The sequence below is a fragment of the Sinocyclocheilus grahami genome, unplaced genomic scaffold (genome assembly GCF_001515645.1).
Source record: "Sinocyclocheilus grahami isolate Dianchi unplaced genomic scaffold, SAMN03320097.WGS_v1.1 scaffold429.1, whole genome shotgun sequence".
NCBI lineage: Eukaryota > Metazoa > Chordata > Actinopteri > Cypriniformes > Cyprinidae > Sinocyclocheilus > Sinocyclocheilus grahami.
The window spans coordinates 568545-590523 of record NW_015505608.1 but is presented as its reverse complement, the minus strand read 5'-3'; the positions used below and the strand labels follow the sequence as shown (position 1 = coordinate 590523).

The window sequence follows — 21979 nt, the reverse complement described above, 5'->3', positions numbered from 1 at the left end:
CTGCACACAGTTTGAGTGCACACAAGCAATATCGGAGTGAGAGGACAGGCAGTTCATTTGTATAAGTTAGGCCTATTTGAGTGCTCGCATCCAGTTTTCTGTGATTACATGAAGTGTTCTCATGTTACAATAAAGCGCTCGCCACATTTGCGCAGGAATTATTAAAATGATGCGGAATACCTGCAATCCCGTGCGGACATTCAGACTCTGTAATTGACAGGAGGCGGATGCGTGTCAAACTCACTGTTGGAGAGGAAAGAAACGCAGCTTCTTCTTATAGAATTTGCGGCAGGCTAGACACATCACCGGCGAAATATCTGAAAGTACACTTAACATCAGTCAGTCAAGCATTATAATACATTATGATAATCAAGTATAATTTAATGATAGAACTTTAGTAATTACAATTAAAACTGGTAACCAATTTATGAATGCATATGAGTGCTCGCATCCAGTTTTCTGTGATTACATGAAGTGTTCTCATGTTACAATAAAGCGCTCGCCACATTTGCGCAGGAATTATTAAAATGATGCGGAATACCTGCAATCCCGTGCGGACATTCAGACTCTGTAATTGACAGGAGGCGGATGCGTGTCAAACTCACTGTTGGAGAGGAAAGAAACGCAGCTTCTTCTTATAGAATTTGCGGCAGGCTAGACACATCACCGGCGTAAAAAGAGACACAGCTTGTATCGGTGTAGGCTATATACGGTAGATACTGTGGAAAATGAGTAATGGAACCGTGTCAGATATTTCAGTATCGGTATCAAAATATAGATATTTATGATAGCACTACCATGTAGTTTGTTTCTCCAAACTTTGAGTCCATAAATTACACTGAGCTCCCTCACTGTAGAGGTCTACACGGGTCCAAAAATACCCGAACCCGAAGAGACCCGTAAATGTGCTACACTGAACCGACCCGGACCCGGCTATTATTTTGAAAGTTGGACCCGGGCCCGTGCAGAGCCGAGAAATGTCAAAAATGTACTACCCGGAACCGATGCGGACCGTCAATTATTTGAAAGATGGACCCGAACGCGGCCGGGAAGACACAGACCCGACTGGACCTGATTGGCACATATTCCACAGCAAATTGCTATTAACAAGTCGATAAACAAGTTGCGAAAATTTAACTTTTTGTCTTCCCTAATGTAAGAAGCCTTCTCTATAATTTTATAAAGTTTGTAAAATGGCACAGCTTTTTAAATATCTGAAAGTACACTTAACATCAGTCAGTCAAGCATTATAATACATTATGATAATCAAGTATAATTTAATGATAGAACTTTAGTAATTACAATTAAAACTGGTAACCAATTTATGAATGCATATTTGGCATTTTAACTGAACTTAGGACTGGTGGTGGTGCTTTTTTGGTCATTCAGTGTTTCTGTAAAAAAAAAAAAGGGAAAAAACGTACAATAATACTGATATGATAGTAGTAGTAATAATAATAATAATAATAATACTATGAATTCTACTAAGAACAATATAAAACGCACTAAGGATTAACGAGCTGCTGGATTCATGAATATTAACCAGGTTGTGTGTGTTCGCTAGAACTGATTTGCTGAAATCAAAACGGTTTGAAAGATGGACCCGAACCCGGCCGGGAAAGACACAGACCCGACTGGACTCGATCGGCACATATTCCACAGCAAATTGCTATTATCAAGTCGATGAACAAGTTGCGAAAACTTTTTGTCTTACCTAATGTAAGAAGCCTTCTCCCTTGTACCTGACTGTGATGCACACATTCCTCCTTGCCAAGAAAGTTCCATCCGTGTTATTCCTCTCTTGTAAATTGAAATGCGTAATCCACTCATTATTCCAGTTTCAAAAGTCCACTTGCTGTCACGGTGAAGGATGACAAATGCGACTTTGCAGTTTTGCATAAAAAAAAAGGGAAAAAACGTACAATAATACTGATATGATAGTAGTAGTAATAATAATAATAATAATAATACTATGAATTCTACTAAGAACAATATAAAACGCACTAAGGATTAACGAGCTGCTGGATTCATGAATATTAACCAGGTTGTGTGTGTTCGCTAGAACTGATTTGCTGAAATCAAAACGGTGACGATAATAGGTGAGCGCCAGCCAATGAGATTGTCATTTGCGCATTAGTTCCGCCCACTACCGGAAATCCCGGCAGTTCTTAAAAGCTGAAGAATTCCAAAGGAATTCCATTATTTTGACAGGAAAATACAACAAAGTATCTTTTAAAAGTAGCGCGTCAATTCTTCATGTTATGCAAGATCTCGCTCTGTCTTTCTTTGCATGTGAGAAAAAAACTAAGCGACGGCGAGTCATGCGCCTTCACACTAGAGTTGCACTTGCTGTCACGGTGAAGGATGACAAATGCGACTTTGCAGTTTTGCATTTTTTGTATCTCGAGTCAACTTAATAATTTAGACTGTTTGCCCATTTGGATTATAATAACAATTGCTCGTCAAGTGCCATGGCTGCTGACATTAGCTTTCAAGCGACGGCGAGTCATGCGCCTTCACACTAGAGTTGACGGTACGTCAAATACAGGTGCGCTGCGCATCCATTGAGATGAACTGAAAAATAGCACAGTTCTCTTGACGGAGAGTGAAACTCTGAAGCGCTCAGTCAGTGTGTTTGGCGAGTAAAAATATAACTGTGCTAAACTTATACTTAGCCTCCAACTCACACACTGGTGAGTAAAATCTGAGAATTTATTAGCCAGTGGCTAATATTAGACATCATTTAGTCACCCAGAAGATTTAGTCGCATATGCGAGTGATTTCCTCGCAATGTAGAGGGTTGCAGCGTACTCATAGAGCGAAATGAGTTCTCTTTCGCTGCTGATTGCATTTCAACAGCTTAAAATCACTTGTTTTTAAACCGCAATGCTTAAAAACACATGCAAATGATAAGTTTTCGTGACCACATACCACAGCAACGTCACATGAGCCTGTAACCACAATAGAGATGATAGTCCAAAATCTCTACCGGTTGAAAAATTTCTACCGCTTCAGCGTGTCTTACCGGCATATTGCCCAACCCTTATTTTTTATTATTATTTTTTTCTTTTAAATCATAAAAGAATATATAAACAAATTATATAAAAAAATGTAAATCAACTGACTGCCCTAAAATTTTTAAAGATGTATTAAATTATATTAATTATAAGTCCACTGACCTGCAATCAGTTGCCAAGAAAGTTCCATCCGTGTTATTCCTCTCTTGTAAATTGAAATGCGTAATCCACTCATTATTCCAGTTTCAAAAGTCCACTTGCTGTCACGGTGAAGGATGACAAATGCGACTTTGCAGTTTTGCATTTTTTGTATCTCGAGTCAACTTAATAATTTAGACTGTTTGCCCATTTGGATTATAATAACAATTGCTCGTCAAGTGCCATGGCTGCTGACATTAGCTTTCTTTATTTGCTATCATCTCTGTGCTCTCTGAGCCGAGTCTGAGCAAAAATTTTAGATATGACAACAAGACGGTTCATTCATAATATTATTAAAACAATAATCAATAATAACTCACATCACTCATGAAGGTATCCATTATCACCGTGCGTGTGCATTTACTCCACCCACCCTGCTTCTGATGACGTCGCTAGTGTTTTTTTGTTTTGTTTTTCACCTTATTTAAAATTACCGACTCACACTTTTCTCATCCTAATTTTAAAAGTTGAAAGTTAGAAAACAACACACGCACAGCGCTGACTGACTCTGATAATGGCCGGGTGTTCTCCAAGTCCGATTGACTCGGGTATTATACACAATGTTAAACAGACCCGGGACCTGAAGTAATAGATTGGGGCCCGACCCGGACCCGGCTGACCATTTAAAATAAAGCCCCGAACCCGTACGGATCCCGGGTCGGGTTCCCGGGTCCTCAGTGTAGACCTCTACCTCACTGTCTGATCATCTCTTCACCTGCTGTATGAACTGAAAAATAGCACAGTTCTCTTGACGGAGAGTGAAACTCTGAAGCGCTCAGTCAGTGTGTTTGGCGAGTAAAAATATAACTGTGCTAAACTTATACTTAGCCTCCAACTCACACACTGGTGAGTAAAATCTGAGAATTTATTAGCCAGTGGCTAATATTAGACATCATTTAGTCACCCAGAAGATTTAGTCGCATATGCGAGTGATTTCCTCGCAATGTAGAGGGTTGCAGCGTACTCATAGAGCGAAATGAGTTCTCTTTCGCTGCTGATTGCATTTCAACAGCTTAAAATCACTTGTTTTTAAACCGCAATGCTTAAAAACACATGCAAATGATAAGTTTTCGTGACCACATACCACAGCAACGTCACATGAGCCTGTAACCACAATAGAGATGATAGTCCAAAATCTCTACCGGTTGAAAAATTTCTACCGCTTCAGCGTGTCTTACCGGCATATTGCCCAACCCTTATTTTTTATTATTATTTTTTTCTTTTAAATCATAAAAGAATATATAAACAAATTATATAAAAAAATGTAAATCAACTGACTGCCCTAAAATTTTTAAAGATGTATTAAATTATATTAATTATAAGTCCACTGACCTGCAATCAGTGGCTGCACCAAAGTCTGTCCCGGATGAGCGATCGCTGCAAAGGTCGCCAAGGGTGATGGAACATAAGCAGATCCAGGTGTTGCGGAAGCTGTCTGAGAGGAGGAGCCTGTTGTTGTAGGAACTAATGGCACAGGAGAAGGAACCCCAGGAGTGGACTGTACATAAGTGATTCTGTAAGAGAAAAGTGATATTTACAGAAACCAGATTAGACAGCTTTTACAAAGAGAGCAGCCATGAAAGGTTATTCTTTAGTGCTGCAGCACTTCAGGAGTGTAGGAGTTGTTAAAATAAGAGTGGGGGAGATGATTGTGCGTGTGCGGCTAGGTGAGTATTAGTAGGCCTGTGAAAGAAAAGCCCCGAACCCGTACAGATCCCGGGTCGGGTTCCCGGGTCCTCAGTGTAGACCTCTACCTCACTGTCTGATCATCTCTTCACCTGCTGCAGCGGCGGCTTTTTGCGGTTCAGATATCAGGGCTTTTATTGGTCCCTTTACGATCGGATATCTTTATTGGCTACTGAAGTGCCGTCAAAGGTTTGAATGATCAATTCAAATTGTGGGCGTACTCAGTAACGAACTATGATTTAAGAGAAACAAAGTAGATTATTTTGCTTAATTTGTACTTAAGTACAAGTAAAAGTACAGCTTTAAAAATATACTCAAAAAAGTACAAGTACCTGAAAAAACTACTTAATTACAGTAACATGAGTAGTTGTAATTCGTTACCTCCACCACTGGATCTAATATACTGTTATACGTGTTTTCTTTCTAAGCTGTTTGCTCTTACTTAAAACCTTAATTACTGTGTTACATATATATGTATATGTGTTAGTAGGCCTGTGAAAGAGTGCGTTATACCTTGTAGGTGGGGGCGGTAGCAGCACGGTCTGAGACGGGGTAGAGCCTGGGGCGACCACTGTAGCTGTTCCCATAGTAACAGAAAACGGGCTCCCAGGTTGCACTGGTCTCGTAGAGGGAAGCTGTGACTGGACGACAGGCATCGGAGCAATCTGAATAATCTAGAAAGGAAACAGGAAGACATGCTAATCAAAAAAGATCACAAATTATAATTATCTCGACAAATGACCCCATTGGTTATTCAGTATCAATTTGTTATTTAAGCATTTACCATTTGAGATCTCACCTTGCTTCCTGCTTGTCCTCCATTCTGTACAGGAAGAGGAGGGGCTACCAAGGGAAACTGCTGAGAGGGGGCAGGAGCAGCCCTCACTGTTGCCATGGGAACCAGCATCTTGCCCTGCAAGACTGGTGACTGTGTTTGCACTGCAGGAAAAAAAAGAAAAAAAAAAAAGAACAAAGTGTTTAAAATAATTGGGTCTGGCACAGACTGTCTTATCTGGCACAGGACAAAACTATGGAGAACAGCACCTGAACATGATGATGGCTCTGAGCCATAATACAATGAAAAAGACAATCAGCACTTTCACACATACAGGCTTTTACGGAAATTAACAGCATTTTTCTGTTTGGAGATCATGTGTTAAGAGCCTCAGCAATTTCCTGGGCACTGGTGAAGTTCCATTTTGGTGCTATGTGTGAACAAAGCCGCGTGCTGTCAAAAATCCTGTCTAGACCAGACAAAAGTGGTGCATCGAAATAAAATCACTAGGATTATAATTCATATGCATATAAAGTGAATAAAGCTGTCTACACGGCAAGTGTGAACTGTGGTTTGTCCATTATGTTGTGATATGCCTATGTGATATAGCGTTTCTATTTCTGACACACTGCAGTGTTACTCCAGCCACTTAAAACTCCCCATCTGTCTCAAATAAAACGATTTTAGCTGTCAAATTAAGCCCAAAGTATACTGCGTTTTTATGCATGTTAGGTTAAGGACAGCAGATTCCAAAAATGAAGTACTTGTAATCCGATTAAACTACATTTTAAAATACTCGTAATCATAAGTCTCACAATTTCCACGAGAAATTCTTCTAAAATAGCCTACCACATACATACACTCATAAAGTCTGTAGTTAAGTAGACATTCACAAAAAGACCAGTCATTAGTTCGATTGCTGCACAGCATTTGAGCACTCGATTTACAAAAATAATTTTCAGGGTTAAGAAGTGATTTAAAATTGCATCAAATACTAATGAAACTCATTTTTATTTGAATTAATCACTCAATTAATTCAAACACATTAAAAGTCCCAAATACAGGTTATTTCTTATTTACATGTAATGCATTCCCAAACTAATATATTTACTTGAAGTACCCCTGAGATTTTAAAATAAATATCTTATTAAAGTGCCCCTATTATGCCATTTTTAAGGTTCCTAATATTGTTTTGGGAGTCTCCTACAATAGGATTACATGCATGCCAGGTCAAAAAATGCTTTCGTTTTCTCAAAATATGCCTTTAATATCACCTAATTCTCCAGCAATTCTCAAAAAGATTCGTTCAAAGCAGTTCTAAGATTCAGTCTCTCTAAAACCCTCCTTTCTGTGAGCCTACTCTGCTCTGATTGGTCAGATGGCCCAGTCTGTTGTGATTGGTCTACCGCATACAGCGTGTGTCAGAAATGATACGCCCATTGCCATAGTTCCATATTTTGAACGCTCAATAGAAAATATAAACATCTATTATTTATCATACTTGTGATTCAGTGGAGGCAGCTGGTCCAAATATACAGCGTACTGAGCAATCTTTCAAGAACAAGCATTTAGTGAATCCAGCGTAGAACTCCCCAAGATTAATTTTTTTTAACTCCCAGAGATTAGAGAAGCAGTCGTCAGTAAAATGACGTGTTTGTGGGAGGGATCAAGTTGTTCGCTGCCGGCCAACGTAGAACATAGGTGAGAATTATGCAAATGTGTTACCCCCTGATGTGTAGCCATCACGGAAGTAGGAATCGAATTACTAACGACTCGTTTAGGCTGTAGAGAGTCGATTCTTTATTTTGGGAGACAATAACTTTATTTATCGTGCACTTTCAGCTTTACAACTTTGCTGATCGTTTACATTCACATACAGCTACATTACACACTGCATGAAAGGCAATATTGGAAATGGCATAATAGGGGCACTTTAATTAAGTACCACATTTGTTCAATCTAAGCAAAATACATTGCAAAGATTTATTGGCTTTTTTATGCTGATGTAATCTGGCAATTTTATTGCAATGTAACAGGTATTGTGTGAAAGTGGCTACTGTTTTCAAAAGGAAAAGTATTAATATGATGACACATATTGCAATAAGTTTATTATTCTCTAATATCTCTTAGTGTGTTATTAAACCATATGTATCCTCACCTCTGGCTCCTGGACTAACTACACCCACAGCAGGACTGGAGACGTATCCCGACTGCTTCCCGTTGGCCAACAAGGCGTGAGTGGGCAGAGCTGTAGGTAGGGTGAAGATACTGGTTGGCTGACTGGCCTGCTGAGGGGAGGGGCTCTTGGAATTGTTGGTAGAGAGGGTAGGGAGAATGTACTGGACCTGTGTTATGGGTTTTTGACCTGATGAGGGCGTTATTGAGGCAGAAGAGAGAATGTGCGACTGCAGAACGGGCAGAGGAAGTGGACCGTTACTATGAATAAGTGGGGCCAATGCTGGGGAGGCTGGGTTTTGTGGAGGAGGTGGTGTGACAAGCTGTACGGCGGGCGGGGCTTGGAATGTGCCTCCCAAAACTAGATTGGTCACCAGTCCCCCTTGAGCTCCTGATGCACTAACAGGATTGGGCGATGATGAGGAATAGTACCCACCCCCTCCAGCTAAAGATGTTGCTGGGTTTCCTGTGGTTCCAGGTCCAATGAGAAGCTGCGTCTGTGGTGGAGCGGGTTTCCAGTCATGTGGGGACCTACTGGCGATCGGCACTGGCGTGCTGACCACAGGTCGCACCACATTAGTGACAACAGTGGACGCCACTCTCACCGCTCCTAGCACTGATGACACTCCCCCGGCAGAACTGACCAGGATGGACTGACCCGCAGAGAGCTGGGACACTGCTCCTTCACCTTCCCTTCTTTCTCCATCACCTCCCTCCACTGCTCGCTTTCTCTTTGAGGAAGCATCGCTAAAGCGTCTGGAGGTGGGGTAGGAGGAGAGAGACACGCTCCGACCATGACCAGGGCCATAAGACGAGGAGCAAATCACGGGAGCAAAAACTCTCTGATGCAAGTGATAAAGCAGCAGAGAAAAGAGGATAACATAAATTAGCCAAAGACAGCAAGCATATGTAATGACACATATCCTTTACCAGTTAATAGAAATACTGTGCAATAGCCTTCTGTAAACTTCAAAAATAATTAACCTAGGAAAATGCTTTAGGACCACAAGCAATTTTCTAGTTCTACAGGGAGAAAAGTGTTCTACATTTCACCGTTTTGTGGGACTATATTCATCAAGGCACAGTTCACCAAACAATTGTCATCATTTACTCACCCCAATGTCATTAAAGATGCCTGTTCACACCCAGATGACTGTTTGGTGCAAAAAATCAGTGCGACAAACATTTAAATTTGAACAAATGGTTGTTAATGCGTCAGTTCAGACCAACATGAACATTGGTATTCAGTCAATGCAGTGGTTTCTCTCACACTGGAACAAACACTGTACAGGGAGAAAAGTGTTCTACATTTCACCGTTTTGTGGGACTATATTCATCAAGGCACAGTTCACCAAACAATTGTCATCATTTACTCACCCCAATGTCATTAAAGATGCCTGTTCACACCCAGATGACTGTTTGGTGCAAAAAAATCAGTGCGACAAACATTTAAATTTGAACAAATGGTTGTTAATGCGTCAGTTCAGACCAACATGAACATTGGTATTCAGTCAATGCAGTGGTTTCTCTCACACTGGAACAAACACTGGTCAACGATGAATTTGTTTGATAAACACCATAGCAAATCCAAAAATCGCTATTTGAAGCATTGTTTGAAGCCACGTACAACCCCAATTTCAGAGAAGTTGGGACATTTTGTAAAATGCAATAAAATCACGAATCTGTGATTTGTTTTAAAGTTTTTACTGACCAACATAAATGCATTTTGTAAATATGAACAAATTTTGATTTTGATGGCTGCAACACACTCCAAAAAAGTTGGGACAGAGGCATGTTTAACACTGTGTCACATCAACCTTCCTTTTAATTACAATGCTCCATTGTTTAGGAATTGAAAATCCTAACTGTTAAAGCTTTGCAATCAAAACACCGCAGCATGACGGTTTCTTATGCAATGCCATCTGAGGGCTCAAAGGTCAAGCACATTCAACTGAGGTTTCTTGCCTTGCCCTACATATACTGTGATTTCTCTGGATTCCCTGACTCTTTTCACAATATTATGTACGGTACTTGGTGAAAGACCTCAATTCTTTGCAATTTTGCATTGCGAAATGTGATTTTTGATTTGTTTGACATTTCTCTCGTGAAATTGGTCACAAAGTGATAAGCCATGATCCAGCTTTGCTTGCAAAGACTGAGATGCTCCTTTTATACCCAAACATGATACCTTGACCTATTACCAATTCACCTGCTTTCTGTGAACTGTTTCAAAACAGTTTAACGTGGATATTCTATAACCTTTTCACTTTTATTTTGCCTCGGTCACAACTTTTTTGGAATGTGTTGCAGCTGTCAAAAACTAAATATTTTCATATTTACAAAATAAATGTACGTTGATAAAAGTTTAGAAATATTTTCTTTGTACTGTTGTCAATTAAATAAAAGTTAAAGAGAATTAACAAATCACAGATTCTTGATTTTATTGCATTTTACAAAATGTCCCAACTTCTTTGGAATTGGGGTTGTAAAAACCTATTGTCAGAGAGTGAATTTGCATTTACATTTAGCCCCATCTGCCATTTTATACACATTTACACACTGGACTGAACAGACGAATAATGTGAAAATCGTGGATAGTGATGTATATTGCCAAACTCCAAAAAGGAAAATACGTAGGCTATAAGACTTGTTCTTTATACTCAGTCTGTTGTAGCCATACAATATATTTGTGCAAGGAGCAGACTGTAATTTCAGTCATTGTTTACAGATACTGAACTTTGAGAGCCACAGCTCCCAAATCTCATTTTTAGTCTGTTCTTACACAGCAATCAAGTTAACTTATTTTCATTTAAAATGCAGGAACTAATGGCATTTGGCACCAATAACGTCAAACCTGGTGTGACACATCCAAAGGTGCCATTTTTTAATTGATCTCGAGCGAGAATGAGATTTGAGAGCTTCGGCAGAATAAGCGTCTATCAGTAAATAACATCCTACATTAGCCTACATTAAGTAAATGTAGGCTTAAATGTAGAACAAATATGATAAAGCAGAATTTCTCTAATATTTAGTCTTTTGTGGTTTTCAGAGCAACATGAGGCTGAGTAAATGATGACAAAATGTTAATTTTCGAGTGAGTTATTCCTTTAAACATTACATTTTTGTACAGATCAACACAGACAGGCTAACAGATGACAAATATGCGAGATGATACCTTGCGTTCTCCTTCATCTCCAGATCCATTTTCACTATCACTGTCTGTCACCCTCTCCTTACACTTCAGGTCAATGGAGCTGCCTGGATATGAGTCATCTGAATAAGACATGACACACAATAATGACTAACAAAATTGCTAATAAATACAAAAGTCTTGATGACAGAAATGACATCAGCACTTACTAAATTCTTTTCGGAACTAAATTCTTTTTGGAAAACTCTTATCAATACAAGGCCCAGAGTCTTAAATGATGAAGTCTGACTCACCAATGACATCATCATCCCCCTCTTCTTCACAGATGACCATACGCTCTTCGTCGCTTGTCATATCCTCACTTACCCCCCTCTGTGTCTGTGAGAGAGCACCCTGCCCTGCAACCTGACCACCATCACCACACATCTAAAAATACAGGAAGAGTTAGTTGAGCACGAATCTCTGAAAATGTGTCACTTGCACAAGTGTGCATATAATACCTGTGCGAGCTCAGCGAGTGCCTGTGGATTGCCTCTCTCACTCCTCTCCAGATTGTGCATGGCGCTCTGAGAGAAGGCACGAGGACGAGTCATTTGACCATGTCTCTCACCTCCAACCCGCTCTGACACACTCACCATCCCAGGCCCCACACCTTTGAGCTCCATTCCCATTGACACAGATGGAGGTTCTGAATTACATACGAAATAGAACAATTTGATGTTATTTTGTGCATTCACAATGGAAAAACTAACCAACAGGCCACAACAAGAGTGCAACAGTCCACTTTTTCTGTAGCCTTGGTTACTGAAGTATTTTCTTCATTCATTTTTACCCCAGAGGTTAAAAAATGTCTTTGTGAAAGACTAACCAAACCAACCATCTACAAGGTGAATCACAACATTCACACTTTTATTTAAAGCAAAAAGTATTTGAATATTGGGCAAAAAGCTGCAAACTGATGGCTTCAATAAAAGCATATATATTATTGACTAACAAGTAACAACCTCATAAAGTTCTGTACTTAAGTTACTGTTTAAAAAACAATTTCCTTATAGAAATTAAATGAATGAATGGGATTTTTACTTCTGAAACCTGACTACTGCATGCTATAAGGATGTGTGAGATAGAACTGTCACTTGCCATAACTGCCATTATATCTTACATTTCTTTATCACATTTATAAATTTTTACAGCTTTCACTAGGGCTACACGATAATGGTTAAACATTTAATCATGATAATTTTGCTCAAAAATATGATCATGATTACTAAATCATTATTATTGTATATTGACTTTTTTTTACATTTCAACAGAATTGCACTTTCACATAAGCACAAATCATCAACTAACATGGTTTGCAGACAGATTTAGTCACAGCAAACAGCGTGAAAGAAAACGGACTGTATTACTTTTTATTTTTGAGCAGAATATTTCTATAGAGATCACTAAACTCCAGCTTACATGTATGCCAGTGTTTTCAGCTTATCAGCCATTTTTCCGTAATGCAGAGAGAGTGTGTGCACATGGTTGCCAGGTTGGGAAGAACCACTGGGCAGAAAATTATTTCTGATAAAAAGCTCTGACTGGGGGATTTAAGCTCTTGACATGTGGCAACCGCAAACATGAAAGCTTGTGGTGGAGGCCTGTTACCAATTCAAGATAACGCAAATGCCAGATGTTTTTATTTTTATTTTTTTTTAAGATAAATAACCAAAGACGATCACTCTTAAAGGGGTCATATGATGCTTTTTTAAAGATCATTATTTTGTGTATTTGGTGTAACAGAATATGTTGACATGCTTTAATGTTCAAAAAACACATTATTTTTCAAATACTGTACATTATTGTAGGTCCTCTATGCCCCGCCTCTCTCAAACGCTTCGTTTTCTACAAAGTCCCTCCTTCCGACAAGCGCAGTCTGCTCTGATTGGCCAGCTGACCCAGTGCATTGTGATTGGCCGAACACCAGGGGAGCAGTTGGGGGTTTGGTGCCTTGCTCAGTCGTGGTATTTCACAGTGGGTGTACATTCCCTCCCCCCACCTACAATCCCTGCCGGTACGAGACTCGAACCCGCAACCTTTGGGTTACGAGTCCGACTCTCTAACCATTAGGCCACGACTTCCCCAGAATTAGTCAGAATTCAGAAGTCAGAATTATTAAAATGCATTGCTGTTCTGTTGTAAGTTATCGTAAAGATTCCTAAATGCCTCTACTTTTGGAAGGCCAAATAAAGTGCTTTTGCTTTCGCCTAGAAACACACAGCGTCTCCCTGACATCGCTGCTTCAACACTAACTGCGGTTACTGAAACCACGCCTTCTTTCTTTTCGTGAACATTTGGGCGGCATTACGCAAATCTTCCCACACAGTGACGTAGACATGTGGGGGCATCGTTAAAACGAGCCGTTTTAAGAGGGCGTGGATGAGTCTTAACTTTTATAAAGAATATCTCTTTGGGTTTGAGAATTTAGTCTTTGCAACTTTAGGGATCTTATCTATTCACAAACAGCTTATAACACTCTAAAGAGAAAGGAAAACTTGAAATCGCATAATATGACCCCTTTTAAAAAAAAAAAAGTATCTAGCTGTCAGACTCAGAAGTTTTGGTGAGATTGCAAAAATTACTTCAGTCTTCAGAATGAGTCAAAAATAGGCCAATCTAGGGCTGTGCAAAAAAATGAGATTTTCATGTGCATCTCGTCAGTAAAGGCGTTCCTGTGATTAGTAGTAAATCTCCAGCACATTGCTTTCAGATGGAGCGCATTTACTACACAGAGCCGTAGTTCACTGACAAGCTACACAAAATCGCAGGCGATTCGAACTTGCGAAGTTTGAACTACTGAGGATGCAAGTCGGAAATTTGCATACTTGGCATTGAGAAACATGCGCAAACCTACGTCACCAGACTATAGGGCCTTTCGCACCGCAGGAACCTTTTCAAAGTACCAGAACTAATTGTGGAACTACCCACTTTTCGGCATGTTTGCACCGCCGGAACTGGGAGTAATTTTAGTACCGGACTGCCTTTTTCGAGAACCAAATTAGCTCCTACTCCGGAGCAGGCTCTAACCAGCACAACTGGTACTAATCGTGACGTAAGTAGACATTGATTGGCCAAACGCGTATGAAAACGGCCTCACCCGCCATGATTTAAAACTCCGTGTAAACATACTGTAAACATGTCAACTTATTTCGCAAGTATGGAGAACAGCGATAGATGGACGGACGCTTAAGTGCAGGCACTTGTAGCAAATGTAGCACTGCCAGTTGTCGTTGGAGATTCTTAGTCCTCCTTTCCGTTCTTTCAATCGCTTTATGTATACGTCGACTTTCCATGTCCATTATTGTGAAACTCGCGAGACACAACAAAAACACAGCTCTGATAACAGCGTCCTCCATCCTCCTGTTGTTAACGTTGTTCTTTATTTCTGTTTGTTGAACACCGCGCACAAATGACGTCGCTGTCGACCGGCTTACGTCACTTTAAATGGTACTGGGAAATAGTTCGCGCAAAATCGTCCCAGTACTTTAGTACCGTACGTTTAGTTCTGGAACTAAAGCGGTGCGAAAGGGCCTTATATGCCTAATCTTCTCAGTACTTTAGAGCGCGATGGAAACGCAGACAGCAACAGGTCTGGAGGAAAAAAAGTTCCTGGGACAAATTGTTACAGGTAATTTCGGTGGAAAAGCAGCTATGGACTATTTTAACTATGTCCTTACTACCTTTCTGGGCCTTGAACGTAGTATAGAGGGTCAGAAAGCTCTTGGACTTCATCACAAATATCTTAATTTGTGCTCAGAAGCTGAACAAAGGTCTTACGGATTTGGAATGACATGAGGGTAAGTAATTAACAACAGAATTTTCATTTTTGAGTGAACTAACCCTTTAAGAGTGCAAGAAAAAAGGCGTTGTCCTGACTCAGTATCTGTGGTCAGATAAGATGTTGTCGGGTTATAAGTCTCTCTCACCTCAGAAAAATTAACTTCCTTCTCCTGTCAGCTGTTACACTGTGCTTGTTGCACGCATTCTTCAATTGCATGCATACTAATGCGGTGACGCACGCTGTATATCACTTCATTATAAATACAGCTCAAAAGAAAGTATGAGTGTGCATCATTGTAGTTATGTTGGTAAATTATGAAATTACCAATAAATCACGTAACTGGAAAATGTCTTACATTTTTTAGGAATTGGGTTAAGAGAAGACAATGTCTGGTCTTCAAAAATCTTGAAAAAGGGGGGTTGTCTAATCATCAGGCTCGTCTTATATTCAGAAAAATACAGTAGTAGTTATCTTCATAAAGAAAATCTTATTGATGCAAAAAATCACCAGCTGAAAAGAAACCTTGTTGTTGAACCTTGAAACAAAATCCTTTCAGGTATTAAGAAGACTGATAAAATATTGAACCAATTAGATAACAATTACTTTTTAAAATATGCATAAATTGTGAAACTATAATCCATGCACATGACACCATATAATCCATCCATAACACTGCCCACAGTGACAATCTGCACTTCTTGTCCTGTTCCACACCTGTGGTTTCTGACATGCTCCTCTCGCGGATGTCTTTGCCCCCTGGAACACCACGTCCCTCGCTGCTGGATTTCTTTCTGTCCTTATTACACCATTTCCAGTCAGGATGTGCCTTAAAGTGTGCCTCCTTCACCTGTAAATGAGTGACAAAGACATTTATGGGGGCTGGAAAGACTTAATGGGGTTATTCAGGTGTCTAAACATGAATATCTGCAAGACAGTTCCAGTAACCTGAAATGCGAGGTCGTGGTATTTCTGCTTCTCTTTGGGTCCCAAAGCATACCACCACTCTCCAAGTATCTTGCTGACAGTGCGGTTGTCCTGATTTGGGTGTCTCTGATGAACCAGTGCACGATGCCGCTTGCTGAAGATCATAAATGCATTCATGGGCCTCCGGATGTGGTCTTTCTCCCTCTGTAAAGTGAAAGGGTAATAAGGAATGAGTATATGAGTCTGTGTGAAAGAATGAGGCTTTCACACAAGGATACACTACCATTCAAAAATTCAGGTCAGTATGATTTTTGTAAAAAGAAATGAACACATTTACTCAGCAAGGACGCATTAAATTGATTGAAAGTGGCAGTTAAGGACTTATTTAACAAATTTTATTTTAAATAAATGTCCTTTCTATTTATCATCTTGAAAAAAAGGCATTTTAAAAAAGCATTAGGAGCGCATTCACAACATTAATAATAATACATGTTAATCATAAGATACTTCATTCAAAAACCTTATTAAGAAGTATACATGTGTAAATGTGTACCTTTCCAGGACTAGTTTTGTCATCTTTGGGCAGTGCACTGAGGGACTGAGATCTACGTTTTCCAGGAGACGCAGAAATTGGCGGATCAGGAAGAACACCTGGGAAAAACCTGCACACAAAAATGGCAGTTAATATGAAATAATGAGAAGAATCAATGGGGATCCAGCAGCATACATTGATTATCCCGATCTACTGCTACTAAACACACACAACAATCTCTCTTTCTTGCTTACAACAAGGAACATTATTTCTCACACTTCAAACATCAATACAAAGGAAGATTTTGATCACAGCTGCCTATTTTTAACAAGTGTGAGGACAACATGCCATCATTATCAGAGTTATCTTGTTAATTGCAGAGACATTAAGATGATGTATTACTACTTGCATACACATGAATTTGAAGATGGATTTGTCTATTATACATGCACTTTGGTATTTAACTAATAATTATTACACAGTCACGACCGTATAGCTACTGTGGCCCAAAACAGGCTCAAAAGATCCACCAATTTCACTCTTGCAACCCTCAGGGCTCTGCACTGTGCCGTGAAACAATACAGCAGAATGCACCGAGCCAATTACTGAAAACTGCAATGTACTGTGTCGATGAGCTACTGCTTTGCAGCCCACCACCAAAACAGAAAGCACAGAGCTTCAACACGTCTATAATATCCAGTGTACAATATTAAAGGGATGGATGCTTCGCAAATGTCAATAACACCTTAATGCGAAGATAATACAATAAGCTTAATGGATAAAGCACATTTAGCAGGAACTGTACTAGATGACTTGATGATTATAAAGCGAGCAGAATTTTATATGTGATTTATAAGGGAGAGGGAAAAACAAGTGAGAGAAGTGTATTCAGATGACAGTTCATTAATGTAAACTGCCTCTGGTTTTCTGCTGTCATTCATATACAGACACAGGAGAAAGAGGAATGCTTTTGTTTTCTCTTTCTTTGTGGTGCCATTATGCAGCTCTTTCCACACACAGGAACAGCAGCAACAAAACGCATTCAAACAGAAAGACGCATCTCACACACACACTAGACCACTCACAGATCATCCACGTCACTTTCTGTTTCACTGTCAGGTCTCTCTCGCGCCGCATCTTTCTCTCTCTCTGGGGGCAGTTCATCGGCGGAGGGAGTGGGGCGTGAGGAAGGGTTAGGTGCTCCCTCTATAATCTCCTTAAGCACTGACCCGCTCGGAGACTCTTAAAGTGAAAGACGGGTTATTCATTACAGCATCTTTAATGAATCCCTCCAATCTGGCAACCTCTGAAGTCAATCGTTGCACTGGGTAATGGCTAAATTACAGCAGCTAGAATTACAGAGAGTCACTGCAGATGTGACAGGAGAGGCCAAATACATAACAGCGTCCGGACTTTCCCAGGAAACATGCTTCCAATTTTTTTTTATATCGACCATAATTATTTTTTATAATCTCTAAAGTTTGACAAACACATTTTAGCTCATTTTGGAATCAGACAATGGCTGTATGAACTAAATGACCTTTCTTCAGAGAAGCTGTCTGCGGATGACTGACAGTTTGTTGGCCCTCACCAAGTTGAGCCGATGGATCTGATTGGGTGGGTGCCAGGAAAGGGACCAATGAATGCCAAGGAAACACTGGAACCGATCTGGGCTCAACATTAGTCCACACTACAGGAGAAAATAAAAGAGCATTAATTCTAGCCAGTATTAACAGCAAGCAATAAACCATATCAACACCCAAATCACAGCCTGATGAGCCACATAAATAGCTGCATATGCACACAATAATATTATATCATTGGACAACTGTAACATACAGTTGTCTCAGTAATTATTTATGATTTTGATGATATTTACACATTTTAGTATCACTCTCTATGATAACAAAATAAATACTAAATGTACAAACGGCATCAAAATAGACAAAATGAGGGAGGGAGATCAAGGATAACAGACCAAAACATCTAACACCATTAACAGTAACATTATTTACTAAAGCTATGCGTTACTAAACTAAGCTATCATAAATATTTGAATATTATAAGAGAAAACTCATGTTGCTGCAGCACAATATTGTTTCACATTACAAAAACAGATTAAAGAAGACAGACTGTCATGAATACAGTAAGTGCATGAACATATTGTTCCCAACTAATATTAAGCAGGCTGTATTTGGCGCCAAACAATCACCTCCAAAATAATATGATTGATGAACAGGCTGTTCATGCAGTTATTTTCTGCTGCAGTTAGAACTACACAGACACGATTTACAAATATTGTATTTCCGCCGCAAAAGTCCTGCTATAAAGAAAAACAACATCAGACACGTTGAGTAATAATGACTGACCAAACATGCTGAGTCCTTGGCGAAGATACTGCGGGCTTTCCGATGAAAACATGGTTGAGTAAGAAGCTTGAAATATATATATATATTTTTTTTTTCAGAAAAACTTCACAAACATGTAATATTAAATAGAGGTACTTATTCAAACGTTCATCTGATTTAATGTAAAACAAGTCCTTGCGATTAAAAATGAAATATCCACATGATTATTTTCCCAGACAGGTGATGTTGAGTCCAGCGATGAAAATAAGCGGCCATAATCGATGCTGCCAGCATCCGTCTATTGGAGTTTCTTCATGTTGGTACCAAATGTTCTTGGTAATGACATGCCGTCGTTCAGTCACACTGATCTTTAGTTCTTGATCACGTCATTCTGTATTCTCTGATTTATTGGCTCAGACACCGGATCATAATGTAGTAAAATGATGACAGCGTGCTATCTGGTACCGCACAGATGAGAGTAAAGCGCCGTTCCACCTTCAGGAACACGCGGATTATAACAAATGCGATCTTGGCGTTAAAACACTGTCGTGAACACAGTTACGAGTATACACACTGTTGAGGTTCGAAATGCGGAAACGGGTTTGGTTTTATTTGGATGATGTAGTTTATTTTTGGTCCTGTCTGCCCCCCTGTTTGAGCTTGTTTACATTGACGGATAGCTGCGGGGATGAAGGGGTTAAGTAGGCCTCTCGGTCATCCTCGGGCTCGAGTAGTGCAACAGTCCGCGACCTGAGCTCACCCTGAGCCCAGGGGGATTTACATATACAATATCACGATTAACTAGTTTGACAATAAAAAGTATTAAATACTGTTAAAATAAAAATAAAAGAACACTGCAGGCATCAAATAAGCAGTGCCTAAAACGTGGAAACGGTTGTCTCGGTAAATCGTCGTGAAAATGGGAAGCCCAAATCTGCCAGATTAGCAGGTTAGCATGATCATGGTGCTACTACACCCGCAGTAGGAGTGTAATTTATTCTTTGGGTTGCGAATCACAACGGAAGCGATCTTCTATTAAAAAGATTAACCAAATGCAATATCCATCCGGCAGGGGAATGATACGTATCAAATGCTTAATAATAAAAGGCCACATGTAATACACATCTGTCTTTTCACGTGGTCACTATTATTCTCTCTGCTTGTCAGTGCAGATCCACATCCTGTTTCACATCTGATCTAAATTCATCAGTTTGGCAGTTTCGATTGAAAAACGCATAATTACACCCTGCCCAGTAAACAAGCAGAAACCGGACTCATTCTGTACTGCCACTTTGGTCTAGGGGCTGCATTTGGGAGATCCGGACCTGGTTTTAGCAGCACAGTTCCAGATGAGTCCGTCCCCTCGGGAACGCCCCTGGTCTCGCATCCGCACCGCCAGGCGCTACAACAAAACCTGTCCTCATGTCACGGAGCAAGACTGTAGCACGACACGGAAAACACCTAGAATTTAAAAAGAGGAAGAAACGACTGTCTAGCAGAGAGAAACCACCAAAGCCAGTGGTCTCGAGTAAAAAGACAGAGAAAGACAACTGGTTTCAATAGACAAACAACACCTGTGCAGTGTTCCAGTCCAGCAATCATTAGCTACACTGTAGTAGCGCTGTAGATGTTCGTTGTAATTACGCGGACGAAGTCGTTTATAATTACGCAAGTGAAACAGAAAAATCGAACAAGTCCCCGTGTCGTTGAAATACTCTGTATTTTGCTATAAATACTACTTTACCACACACAACTCTACTTTTAACTAGACCCAGTATAATAGCAGCATCTCATATTATGTCAAAGAAAACGAAACCCCCGTAGATTGTACAACCGCACGCTGATCCTCTATCCCTAAACGCAGAAAGTATCGTTTTGTCTTGCTAGCCTTTTATCGCTTTGCCTTTGGAGGGTTTGTTTTGATCTCGTTCGGGCTTAAAAACGACGCACGTTTCGCTTAAACTGGATTCTAGTTGCAGCGACTTCTCGTTTTAAATGCCTGCTCCGACCCCCCTCCCTCGCACACACCCCAGCCCCAAAGAGTCTCATCCAAAAGGCTAATCGTGCAGTAAACTCCTCGCCTTCGGCTCTGACACAATCGCCAAACTAGTAAGAAATCCACTAAGAGATGACGGTCAAACTCCGCCGTGCCCTAACCCGCTCCGGGCAACGGCGGGGAAATACAAAACAGAGAAGAAAAGCTGGACCGAGATGATCCGGCGCAGTGCTGTTGTGATGAACTGACGGGTCTGAAGTGTAATAACAGCCCCTAAAGTCCAGTGCGGTTCTCCTGCAGCAGGGTCACTTTCCGATCCGCGGCGGATGATTACGCGCTCCTCTCCGCTCGCTCTGTGGGTGTTCGTAGTAAAGAAGTCGTTGTCTCATAACATCATTCAATTGGCCACGACTCTTCCCTCGATTTCGCTCTTCTCTCTCGCTTCGCAAACCCGTTCTTTCTTTCTTTCTCTTTCCCTCCCTCTTCCTCCTGTTGTATAGTAGGCTGCCCTCTTTCGCTCTATCAGCTTGTCAACCTCGCCCAGACCGTGACCCGCCTTTTACTCATCGAATGCTCTCTCAGATTGGACTACGACGCAACCTATCGTAAAACAATCCGACGCGATGATTGGTCGGAGCGTGCGTTGGAATGTCAGTCATATGCAAATCCGGATTTGGCGTTCTGCGTCTCACTGGCCGCGGCTAAAAAACCGAGCTAATAAATATTTAACACGCCACGGAATCTGGGGCATGACTTTACGTGGGCTCTCGTGATATTTGCTCCCACTGTGACGTTGAAGCTGCCGCGCAACTCTAATGGGCAAAGAAGCACAGCGTGCCATAACAGGTATCATATACATTGCGGGGTTTGGTTTATTGTGGGTAACATTAACGAATGCGTTATTCACAGGACAGATTAGACTCAAAGGCATGTGACATAAATCCTCACATCAGATGGATAAACCCTCTCCATTCAAAACAATAGTTAAAATGTAATAATGTGGCCATTTAAAAAAAAAAGAGGGCGCCATAAACACACACGTATTACACTTATGTAATAGTACTTTTAAAACAGGCGAATTTATATTTTATTTATTCACATGAAAGTTAATAAACAAATGAAAGCTTAAATTTAAGTCCTTATAATACCTTGCATTTAAATTTGGCAGTAAAATAGCTTTTACTTTACAAAAATATACACTAATACAAGAAAGAAGTAAACTTCTACTTCCTCACACACTAAACCGCATCATCTGCAGTCAATGTGGCAAAATAAGACACACGCATTACCAACAAATGCAAATTGATCTCATTACCAATGCAATAAACTCTACTGTAGCAATACACTACACACA

At 40.2% G+C, this 21979-nt stretch overlaps 1 protein-coding gene across 7 annotated transcripts in view; it reads right to left on the bottom strand.

The window, feature by feature from the left end:
• LOC107551694 (protein capicua homolog) overlaps nt 1-21979 on the bottom strand; it is a 56032-nt gene that overhangs the window by 18033 nt on the left and 16020 nt on the right. For 4 of the 7 annotated variants that reach the window (XM_016233400.1, XM_016233398.1, XM_016233401.1 and 1 more), the window contains exons 3-14: nt 17822-17971; nt 17367-17523; nt 16303-16411; nt 15771-15953; nt 15540-15672; nt 11503-11690; nt 11296-11428; nt 11027-11124; nt 7835-8693; nt 5686-5840; nt 5415-5575; nt 4548-4729 (exon numbers count right to left, since the gene is read on the bottom strand). In XM_016233400.1, coding sequence (XP_016088886.1) covers nt 4548-4729; nt 5415-5575; nt 5686-5840; nt 7835-8693; nt 11027-11124; nt 11296-11428; nt 11503-11690; nt 15540-15672; nt 15771-15953; nt 16303-16411; nt 17367-17523; nt 17822-17971 — 2508 coding nt within the window. The remainder of the gene's footprint in view (nt 1-4547; nt 4730-5414; nt 5576-5685; nt 5841-7834; nt 8694-11026; nt 11125-11295; nt 11429-11502; nt 11691-15539; nt 15673-15770; nt 15954-16302; nt 16412-17366; nt 17524-17821; nt 17972-21979) is intronic. The other 3 variants (XM_016233402.1, XM_016233404.1, XM_016233403.1) reach the window with 2 other exon arrangements.